Here is a 12,477-nt window from a genome sequence, read left to right as displayed (position 1 = left end):
AAACAAAATATGCAAACCTGTAAATCCAACAGTTAATGTAAAGCAGCATTGATTATAAAACAACAGAGCTGTAAAATCCCACGATCTTCACATGAATAAATGATAATGATTTTTACTTGCAGCCATAGCACTTGTTGACCCTATGAAACATCCTGCAATGAAACAAAATAAGGTCTGGTTTTCATTTAGCTTATTAAAAAATAAAAGGATATAAGCTCATTAAACAGCTTCATTATGTGGAATTAAACTTTTTTCTCTGCCTTCATGTAAATGATATAAAAGCAAAAGTAATAAGTAATAGCATAAGTCATTATAAACAACAATGAAAAAGAGTATAGTAACTGTTTTCTAAACAGTGTATTCAGTGCATTTGTGTGGTCTGTGCACGGACATTTCTACTGTTTTTCACAAGACCACCCATTTCCACCCATTTTAAACATGAGCTATACATGTTCACGTGACCCCATTTTCATATAACCACATATTTCCACACTTTCCATGTGACCAAAGTCTTTTATGTGGCCAAGAATGTACTTGACCAAACATTTTAAGGCATTTCACGAGACCAAACGTTTTAGGGCATTTCACGTGACCTACATTTTAATGCTTTTCATGTGAACAACATTTTAAGGCATTTCACAGGACCAACTTTTTTTTTAAAGACATTTCAGGAGGCATCGGAACAGAGTTGCTGCGCTTTCCTCCGAGTGCACTGTGATGCTACTCGGCAGTGCTGCATCAGCAGCAGTTCAAAAAGAGGCGGTGGCTGATTTTATATGTATCAGAGGAGGCATGTGCCAGTCTTTACCCTCCTGGTGCTGGGGCATGTTGTGGTAATTGGCTGTATAAATTGAGGAGTCTTGATTTAGCACAGATTACATTACATTCATACAGTAATGGAGTCAGTAGAGGATCTAGAAACTCCCAAGTGGCCTGATAACCTATTCAGGGCACAGGGAAAGTCTTATACCATGGATATACTAAACCATGGATAATAGAATGTACACACAATAGTATTTCTGATGGAATATTTGTGGATTATCTTGCATACAAGAACTCCAGTACTTCACAGAATGCAGAAACGCCTAAAGAACAGGCAACACTAAAAACCTATAGCTTTAGGAGAACCGCACCAAATTAACTAAGCCCACTGACGACTAGTCCGTGCACTCAGTGAAGTAAATCACTTCTCCTAACAGCTCTAATTGTGTCGCTCACAATGTTGCCTTGGTGGCCATTCCACAGGAGGCGTATGCAGATAGACAGGCTTTAATTGAGTGCTGTGGGTGATGTCGTGGGAGACTACTCAAGTGTACAGCCCGCATTCAAGTGAGATCCCCTGACAGTATCTCACTCTTAAGCATTTTTTTAATTACCTCACCTCCCTCTCAACTTCCTTCCTTCAGCTCTCTTCCTCTCCTCTCTCTCCTCTCCAGTCTCTTTTCCTTCCTTTGCTTCAGTATTTAGAGTCACTCCTTGACTCGGGTTTTAAATGCCTTTTCAGCACTCTGAGACGTTCATCACCGAGCATCCCTGCAACGCTCTCACAAAACACACACACACACACACACAGAGAAGAGGCTCGCAGGGGCTTAGAGCTCTGAACAGGGCCATGTTTGACTGTCAGCGACTTCTGTGGCACTTGACATCTGTCTCCAAGTGTCTCTGTGTGTGTGTGTGTCTGTGTGTGTGTGTGTGTGTATATACTACGCATGTGTGTGTAACAGAGCGAGGCTAAATCAGTTGTGGGATAAGGGCCCAGTGTCATGCGAATCTCTAACTGCCTCAGGCTTTCTTCATGAACTGCCCATCATGTGCATGTAAACAGAGTAGGAGGAGGGAGAGGGCACACTGTTAAATATGAGGAACATCACTGCTTTAACACTGCTGTGTGGCCAATAGTGTTGTTTTGCTGTTTAACTGTAAGTACATGCAGTACTGTGCCCAAGCCCTAGGCTCCTGAACCTGAGACAAATGAGATGATTATGTTTAAAAGGATATTTAACTGAGCAGTCAAACCAATAGGAAGGAAATCTGGAAGGTTAGTAATGCCAGATTGTATTCTGTAACTGTAAACTGTCATGGAGTGGCTCATAAAAGCAGAAGGTCATCTTCAGAGAGGACCCAGAGTCCCACTTTCGTCTTGGTGGAGGCATCCAGGCACTGTGGTCTGTGCCAAGATCACTGGTTGAGTGTCATGCATCACATGTCCAGAAGACCTGGTGTCATTGTGTGGGGTGCGTTTCTGTATAAAGCCATATCACCACCTTTGGTTTTAACAACAGACACTTTGACAGCACACCTGTACTGGTGCAACGAGTTGCCCTAACTTTTCCGAAAAAAAAAAAACAACAACAAAAAAAATTGTGTACCAATGCATTTACACAATACAATTCTCATTTTATTATATTTTAGCACCATATCACCCATTCTCCAGTGTTAACCATATGAACATGCATTCTCCTTTGCATGCATTATGGTCGCTCTCTCTAATGTTCTCTTCCTTAACTTCTACCTCAACTTATTCTTCCTTGGCAAGTGAGGTTTTTCTTTGACATTGTCGCCATTGGCTTGCTCACTATGGGCTCAAATACAGTGCCTACAAAATTTCTACACAACTATTGGATGTTTTGCCATTTTATTGCTTTTTGTAAATCAAATGATCAAAACACTTAGGGTTTTTTTTACGGACTATAAAGGATTAACTGGATTATAAGGCGCACTATCTATGAACGTCTGGTCTATTTTAGGCACATTTTAAGCGACAATAGTAAAAAACAAGTGTTACCATGTTTCCGTTCTAACAGGAAAGCTGGGGGAAGCACCAAAGTAAACAAAACTTTAATTCTTAAAGAACAATTATTTCAAAGTCAAACAAGCTTTGGATGTTAATTTACACAAATTTCTCTCCTGAATTTATCTCCTTTATTTACAGTAAGCCTAGATTTTCAATATTTCCAACAGCATGGTTAACAACAGCGCTTGCTGTGGTTAGCAGCAGCACTAGCCAGGGTTAGCAGAGCTTAGCACTAGTAAATACCACCACACAACACTACACTGAGGAGCCCTGAGTATTCCAGTAAGCCAGTGTGCTATTAGGTAGCGGTTCATCCCATTTAGCTTGTTTTAACAATCTGATAAACTCACCTCTAAACTGCCATAAAGCTAGCACTGTGGTTAGCGACTAATGCTAATACTGCTCCAGCCTCGGTGCTGGAGATACTTTACTGAAACTCCTGTATAACGCTGTGCTTTAGCATAGTGGGTTTACTGCTCCTTACAACCTGACTGGTAGAAATCATACATAAGGCACACCGGATTATTACATTACATTACATTTGGCAGACGCTTTTGTCCAAAGCGACTTACAATAGTGAAGTACAAAAGTAATAGAAGTTAAAGGTAAAACATTTTTAGATAGGGCTTAAAGGAGGTTGAAGGGAAATAAGGGGATAGAGGAGTGAAGGAGGGGAAGAAGGAAATGAGGTTAGAAGTAGTTAGTGTGTTAGAGGTGTTAGGAGAGTAAGTGCTCTTTGAAGAGCTCTGTCTTCAGTAGTTTCTTAAAGATATTGAGAGATTCTCCTGATCTGGTAGTGGAAGGTAGTTTGTTCCACCATTGGGGAAGAACTCTGTATGAGAACAGTCTGGATTGCTTTGTGTGAATGTTTGTTTGGTAAAGCGAGGCGACGTTCATTGGAGGAGCGCAGCGGCCGGGAGGTAGCGTAAGCCTTCAAGAGTGAGTGCAGGTAGGAAGGAGCTGTTCTGTCATCACCTTGTAGGCGATTGTAAGAGCTTTGAATTTGATGCGAGCATCAACTGGTAGCCAATGGAGCTCCCAGTTGATGCTCGCATCAAATTCAAAGCACTTACAATTGCCTACAAGGTGATTATAAGGCAGACTGATGATTTTTGGGAAAATTAAAGGGTCTTAAGCGTGCCTCACAGTGCGAAAGCAGATTCTTTCTTTGCTGTAACAATGTTTCGAGCAAATACAATACTTATACGATGGTAAAGAGCTAATTTCTCTCTTAAATGATGCCTTTGTAAGGAATATGTGAGTTGCGCCTATAAAAATTTGCCAAATCCTCTCTGCCATTACCAAACAGATTATTCTGCCGTTGACTCGTTTGAGGTGTATTTCTATTTAATGTATTTAATACAGAGAAAAAAAAAACTAAAGTATAGAATGTCACCAAAAAGTGACTGAATAAATATTCACCCCCTTTTAAGCCAGTATGTATTACATGCATTTTTGCTCAGAATCACAGCACTGCCTGAGTCTGTGTGTTTGTATATTTTGCAGTCTGGTTTGCACATCTGGACACTGCACTACGTGAAACTGCTGGAGCCCTGTCCGGCTGCAATGGGATCAGCTGTGAACAGGCTTCGTCTTCAGTTCCAGCCATAAAACTCTATATATTAGATTAAGCAGTGGGCTTTGCCTCTGCTACTCCAGTGCGTTCACCTTGTTGTTTGGAGCGTTTTTTTTTTTGTTGTTGTTGCACTTCCTGGCACAGGAGTCATTTGCACAGGGTTACACAGAGTCCTTACAGCAGAACAGCAACAGCAGCAGACAGTAACACGACCTTGATTAATCGGAATAATGCCGGCTCAGGCAGGAACACACTGAGCCGAATTTGTGTAAGGAAGTCCCGCTTTATCTGTACATCCTTTTTTGCCTTTGTCCTGCTAAATGTCAAAAGAGCAAACCTCCAATTTCCCCTTTGGTCTGGGAGCACTGGGAGCTCAATAACATTATTCATGTCAGCAGTGCTGGGTGGGGAGGCTGAGGTCTTTGGGAAAAGGCCTTTGGGCAGAACTACACAATGAGCCAGATCTCTCTCCAGTCTCTCTCTCACACTTACTCTCTCTTTCTCTCTCTCTCTCTCTCTCTCTCTATCTCTCTCTCTCACTCCCTCTCACTCCCTCTTGCTCGCTCTCTCTCTCTTATAAGCAGCAATAGAGCGATTTCAATCATTTCGCAACCTCCCAGCAATCATGGCTTTAACTCCCCTGTTATTTAAAACAATCTGAGCTCGGAGCTGGAGTTAATCACTGCTTATACTACATCAGTCAGGGTTATTCATTCTGTTCCAATTAATCATGCCATTTATCTACATTGTCGGCGCCTTCTGCCGAACAAATTCATCTGTAATGACAATTCGCATTGTTGAATTTTATCATGTGTGCAGCAAATGGAGGGCAAATTGTTTGCGATTATTATGCGCGTGTATATGCTCGTTATGGTAAGCACTTTGTGTGTGGGAGTGTGTGTGCCGCGAGTGTGTGTGTGTGTGTGTGTGTGTGTGTGTGCGCACGGTGACTTTTACGAGCACAATTCAGCGCCATCTGGTTTTGGCTCCGACTGCTCAGCTTCTCTCACTTAATTAACTGGAGGCCATTACATTTCCTGAAACGTTTCACTTTCCTCTGCTTTATGTCATGGAGGCAGGCAGGCAGGCAGGCAGGCGAGGGGAGCAGGGAAGGACTCAATTAGGCCAGTGCTGCTCCCTGGATATTACACACTTCATGTGTGCCAGTTAAGGCTGGGCGAGGAGCTGTGGTTCGGGGGGCCCGGGCTGTCCCTCACGGCGCCCACGTTGTCACCGCCAGATAAAGGCCTGTCTCCCTGCCTCAGTCCCCTCACACTCAGACAAGCTCCAGCTGCCAGACACACACTCAGAACTGTACCAGCGGACAGCTCCCACACACACACACACACCAACACATGAATACCACCCAAACCCAAGCCTCGCTATACGAGTGTGTTAGTGTGTGCTAACTATCTAATTAGGCTAGTTTAAAAGGGAAGCTGTGGTCATGTTGGTTTCAAGGTAAATTAACACAGCTGCTCCTGCAATAAGAAGCCTAAGTGGAAGCTGTCGGATTCCGGCCTGCTGGTGTTTAATATCTAATCAGAGCTTTAGCAGCGTGGAGCGGCGAGAGGCAACCGAGAGGAGATCCAGAGCCTGCTGCAGCGTTTCAGCCTGTCAGACCTGATGTACACACACACACATACATATATATAAATATATAAATTAACACACCTACACACAAACACCACACACAACACTAACTTCGGCACATCTTGAGCCAAGAATTATGAGAATTCCTCGAAAACTTGATACACTCTCCGCTTTCCTACTAGGGGTGGGCGATATGGCTCTAAAATAATATCACGATTTTTTAGGGTATTTTTGCGATAACGATATACTTGGCAATATAGGAAAACAGAAAAATAATTAATTTCAGGAATATAGTATAATTGTATAACAGTATAATCATAATGTGGCAAAATAAATAAAATAGCATAAAATAATATAATGCAGCAAAAAATATTGCAGAATATTTTCATGCATATAAACTGCAAACAAAAACTATAAACTAAAACAATTACACCATAAATACAATTAAAGCTTCACAGTAAATAATAGACTACTTTTAAGACAAACCATCCCTATTATCACGATATAGATTATTAATATCATGATATTTCTGTGTCACGATATATTGTATACGATATAATATTGCCCACCCCTATTTCCTACTGACTGGACTGTTAACAGGTCACACAAACTTTACATGGCAAAAACTCTATTCAGCCTTATGCAACAATCCACTGATTCAAACTGTCCAAACTTGTAAAACCTTTAAACCTAAAATCAGGTTTAAAATTAGGGCTGTACGAAACTGGAAAAAAAATTACATTGCAAATGTTTATTTTTTGTTGATATATATCGCGATATTAAACAATGCGGGGCTAATGACGTCGCAAGCCTCACCCCCACACATTCGATGTCTCGCATCCAGACCAATCAAGAGCTGAATCAGCGTTGAGCACTCAAAACCCGAGGAAAACAGCAAAACAACAGTAATCAGTAATCTTAAATCAGGCATTTAAATGTATTTTTTAAAAGGTAAATAAGAGTGTTTTTTCTGGGACTAAAAGCATGAATTCAGCTGTAACTGGAAATATCTGCTCTACAAAACTGTGCTGGACTGTGGTGCACAGCTTTCGACATGTGCGTTCATACGTTGCACGTGCCCAATCACATGTGGATGGAGGCCATGCGGTTACCTCGTGTTTAATCCTGCCCCCTTTCCTTGCGCTTCTCAGGCAGTAGCAGCCTGTCACCTCACACAGACACAGAGTCAAAGCTGTGTATCTACTTTACTTCCTGTGTCAAGAACCAAAACATTGCAACATGACGTGTTGGAATTAATTGCCTTAAGTGACATTGCACGTCCTGCTATGTGACTATTGTGCATGTGCACTTCGCGATGACTATGCTTAAATGATATATTGTGCAGCCCTACTTAAAATGCTATTAAAAAAAATGCTGTATTTGAATGGCTAGTCCAATAACAGTAGAAAATGATATAAAATATAATATAAATTGAAGACATGGCTGAAGGCAAACCAAATTTGCAATCACTGATATATTTGTATGTGTTTATTTTATGAAATGTTTATGGTACTGTATGTATACTGTGTTTTTATGTATTTGTTAGGTTTTGTAATTTTCAATGAGCTGTTGACACTCCACTCCCCCCCACCCCACCAACAACCCCCCAACAACCCCCCAACAACCTGCCTAGGGACTACAGATGAAAATTAGCTTTTTAGCTAACTCTGGCACATTTAAATTGATTTCGAAACTGAAATGTTGATCAATGTTCACTGTCCCTGTAGAATAAATAAATAAATAAAAAATTAAATGGTGGTCCGATTGCCTTCTATTTTGAATCTTAGAGCACATCTGGGTCTTTGCATCTTATTAAAGAGGGTTAAAGTTAACCCAACCTGACAGTGCCATTTCTTCCAATCAGGAGAGATATGTTAGATGAATAAAATCTATTATAAGTGTCATTGTGTCTTTCAATAGTTTGCCTTTTCACTTCTTATCTGTAAATCACTCAATAAGTATTGATTGTTTTTTGTTACTTTTTTTTTTTAAAGTAAATCTTGGTGAGGACTTTAAAGGGTTAAGGTAATTAAGCCAAAAGTGTTCCCTGCCATGTTGTCAAATTTGCAACCAGAAACTGCACAGTATAGACAAGCCTTATGCAGAGGCAGACTTGACATCTCAAGTGTATTTGGTAGACTTGTCTTTTTTCCCAGACCAAGTGTATCTCAGACGGCCTTCACTGAGCAAAGGAACTATGGATAATAGAACTTTAAAGAAACTGATTACCAAACGTTCCAGTATGTATATGTAGTATGTCTTAAGGTTCCACTACAGTACAGTTACTTCATGTATATCAGAGCTGAGCTACACATCATACTCGACCTGTAGTTCATTCATTTTTAAGACATGTCATGCTTTCCACATTTTCTACAGTAATTGGCTGATTAAGACATTTTAAAAGCCAAACTGGCTGAAAAGAAAGGACTCAAACCAAAGCTCACACTCTGATGATATATACTAGCACATTTTTTAGCTTCCTGTTAGTCAATTCTGCAATATAAACAACATGCCTTGCTGTTTTAATGGGCCAATCTGGCATTTCAGACTGTTAAAATGAAAATCAATTGTCTATTTACAAAACATGAAAAAAGTTGCTTCCCACTTCTTTATATATATATATATATAAAGATAATTTGTGCCAGCCACCCACCACTTACACAAATACACCCAAACCAAAAGAATCACAGAATAAACAAGCACTTCACCAGAACATGAAGAGTCAGACGAATTACAGAAACTGAAGCAACACAGAAACTACAGACATGCATTTAAAAGGAAACACATTCACACTTTGAACAAAAGCTGACTCACCGTCTCATTGCCAAATAGGACGTCAACATAGGGCATGACCTTCATAAGAGACTCCTTGAAGAACTGGCAGATGAAGGGAGCAGAGAGGTTCAGGGTGAAGATCTTATTGTTCTCGGACGCGTGCTTCGCCACCTTCAGTATGGACTCCGTCGATACAGTCAAGAAGAATCCCTGAAGAAAAGGTAAATAGAAGCTTTAGAATAGACTGGGTTTAATTTAAAGAAATACAGACGTTTGAGGAAAGAATCCAGTTAAACACATCAAACATCAGCCAATGTCACGCTTAGCTTTTTTCTCAGAAGCTAAAAAGCTAATGTAGCTTAGAAATAGTGGAAGTTAATATGCTAACACTGCAGGTTGTTGACATGCATGCGCGAGTGGTGCATCATGGTTCCAGGGCTTTGAGGGGGATGCGGTGCAATTAAACTTGAGAAAAGACTGATATTATGCAGAGAAATCCGTACAACATGATGCATCTATCCAATCAGAAAAGAGCAGGTGTTTGCCTGATACTAAAGAATGGAGGATGAAATTTTGAATTTTATAGGGTCCCCTTTTTTTTATAATCCATTCCAGCCAAATTACAGAGACTGGGATCAGAGTAATAAAGTAAGGGCAGAGAAAATCTGCAGTGATTGTTGGCGTCTCTGGTGGGTTTTAAATATATTAATTAATTAATCATTTAATTAGAAAAGTTGTATTTTGTTATCCTTTAATATTTTATATCATGTTATATGCTTCACATTAGATAAATGTTATGTAGCTCATTCAAACATTTATCGGCTAAAGTTTATTTAGTTTAAATAATATAACTTGTTCGAAACTATTTACCCATTTAAAACACAAATGTGAATTTTGTATGCTTTAAACTTTAGATGGTAATAGCCCTAGTCTTCCCCCATTAAAAAACCTAGATCCTGGTCACTTAATGCGATTAGATAATATTTGATTATATTTTTGCCACATACTTTACCAATTTGATTACTTTTTCAATTCAGTTCAAATTCAATAAAATTTAAAATCTTACGTTTAACTAGGATGGAATTTTTAAAGTTTAATAGTTGTGCTGCCAGTATTAGTGGTGTTTTGTTTGAACTAGAAGTAGTATCATCATGTATTAGAGGATATCTGAAGATTTGCATTTTCGTGAGGTTATCTATACCTCAACCTGATACTCAAGAAATGCCAGAAATGATCAGATTTTAATTGAGTCCAGGTGTACAACGGGTCTTTTGGAGTTTAAAATGTGTTTTAGGGGCATTTACAATTCTACTTCTGTAGAGCTTGGCCTTTTCCACATATAATCCTGATATTCAAGACGCATACATAATGACCAGGTGTTAATGGGGGCGTTAAGTAGCGACAAAAAGGTAAAACTTGTGAAAATCTAAATGGAAAAGTGTAAAATCAGGATTTTTCCCCTTCGTAAATTCTTGGTAGATACTGTTAAATGAGCTTTTTCTATTGTTTGGGACTTCCCTGGTGGAATGGAAGGACTAATGAGTCTTTTTTTTTTTTTTTTTTGCTGTTTAAAGCATTTAATCACAATTAGCCCCAAACCTGCAAAAGAAAAAATAAAACAAAATAGGACTCAAAACTAGATATCAAAAGTCTCTTGGGTTGAGATTACACAGCCACTCTATAGTAATAATATGAAGCATATCTAGAAACCTATGGTGGACTACCAGTCACTGCCATTACAAGAGTGAAACATTTTAGCCAGAATGCTGTCCATTAAGGCCTGTTGTTGAGTATATGGGAGGTTGAACACGGACTCTGAGAAAAAAACACTTAAAGAAACCTGACTAGAAACTCTGCAGCAAAGGTCAGGACCAAAATAAGTGCCCCAAAGAGCCATCAGATGTAGAGAAGGACTCTAAACATACTTTTTGATGAGCAGGTTTTGAACTGTAAGTGGTCGTACCTGTAGGCCTGAGTATAAGGTCACAGCTTGGAACTGTAACCATGCTAACCAAAACCACCACAAATTTGATATCAAGTAGTTAGGTATGATAGTACAGTGTTTTCTCCACAGCAGCAGAAGCAGGCCCACATGTTTTGGCTGGAAACCACTGAAGCTATCTGGCAACCCTGGTATCAGAAGGCTGCTTTATACAGGTTTAAGCACTCTACTTAAATAATAATATAAATATTAAGAGACCACCTCAGTTTCTGAATCAGTTTCTCTGATTTTGCTATTAATAGGTTTATGTTTGAGTAAAATGAACATTGCTGTTTTATTCTATAAACTACAGAGAACATTTCTCCCAAATTCCAAATAAAAATATTTATTTTTAATTAATTTAGAGCATTTATTTGCAGAAAATGAGAAATGGCTGAAATAACAACAACAAAAAAAAGATGCAGAGCTCAAAAAATGCAAAGAAAACAAGTTCATATTCATAAAGTTCAAAAAGAGATCAGAAATTAATATTTGATGGAATAACCCTGGCTTTTAAAGTTTTCATGCATCTTGGCATGTTCTCCTCCACCAGTCTTACACACTGATTTTGGATAACTTTATGCCATGATGGCTTGTAATATATTCATAGAGACTTTCTATTTGCTAAAATAAAATTAAAACTCACTGTTTTTAAGGGTTTTGTCTTCAAAAGCTGTATATAAAATGAAGTGTTCAGTATCATTTCAGTATCACACTTGGCTGTTTTTTTGTTTGTTTGTTTTTTCCAGCTAAAAGGGAAGAGCTGTACAGGGCTAGGATAATAAAGTAATGTCAGCTGAGCTAATGTTAGCTGGTCTCTATATGGCTTTAATTTCATGCAATACTTACAGGGGTTGGACAATGAAACTGAAACACCTGGTTTTAGACCACAATAATTTATTGTGGTGACGGACAGTTGAGGTGCACATTGAATTCTGCCGTGATTTGATCAGCCGTGGTTTTCTGTTTTTTGGATACAATCCGGGTTAGCACCCGAACATCCCTTTCAGACAGCTTCCTCTTGCATCCACAGTTAATCCTGTTGGAGGCGCTTCGTCCTTCTTGGTGGTATGCTGACGTTACCCTGGATACCGTGGCTCTTGATACATCACAAAGACTTGCTGTCTTGGTCTCAGATGCTCCAGCAAGACGTGCACCAACAATTTATCCTCTTTTGAACTCTGGTATGTCACTCATAATGTTGTGTGCTTTGCATAATTTTGAACAGAACTGTACTCTTACCCTGCTAATTGAACCTTCACACTCTGCTCTTACTGGTGCAATGTGCAATTAATGTAGATTGGCCACCAGGCTGCTCCAATTTAGCCATGAAACCTCCCACACTAAAATGACAGGTGTTTCAGTTTCAGTGTCCAACCCCTGTATTTCATAAAATACTGCATTGCACTCTGTTAAACACTGAGTAATCTACTCTTCACCAGTGTGTGCCAGGCTTTATGTTCGCAATGTGAATGTTCTTTTAAACTGTAAATCTGCAGCTCCGTGAAAGCTAAGTGAAAGAAGTTAACCCTGCACACCAAATCTGTTTTGGCCCATCAACTCCATTTACAGTAAAGGGAACATGATTTGCTTTTTCACGGAACTATCACTTTAAGAGCGTTTTTAAACACTCGAGGCGCCACCACATAAATTCGCCCACATAAAAGGCCAAAAAAGGAGTCGGGGAGTGAAGGTGAACGCGCTGCAGACACATTGTCTGGGTATCGTTTTCAAAAATGAAGCGAGGTTTAATCT

General features: G+C 39.5%; 1 protein-coding gene across 4 annotated transcripts in view; it reads right to left on the bottom strand.

The window, feature by feature from the left end:
- The window catches only part of adka (adenosine kinase a), a 254,337-nt gene that overhangs the window by 58,257 nt on the left and 183,603 nt on the right, over nucleotides 1-12,477 (bottom strand). For all 4 annotated transcript variants that reach the window (XM_022684666.2, XM_022684667.2, XM_022684668.2 and 1 more), the window contains one exon: nucleotides 8,781-8,951. In XM_022684666.2, coding sequence (XP_022540387.1) covers nucleotides 8,781-8,951 — 171 coding nt within the window. The remainder of the gene's footprint in view (nucleotides 1-8,780; nucleotides 8,952-12,477) is intronic.

The sequence above is a fragment of the Astyanax mexicanus genome, chromosome 7, assembly GCF_023375975.1.
Source record: "Astyanax mexicanus isolate ESR-SI-001 chromosome 7, AstMex3_surface, whole genome shotgun sequence".
NCBI lineage: Eukaryota > Metazoa > Chordata > Actinopteri > Characiformes > Acestrorhamphidae > Astyanax > Astyanax mexicanus.
Note: the sequence above shows the minus strand (reverse complement) of the source record. Positions and strands in the feature narration are given on the sequence as shown.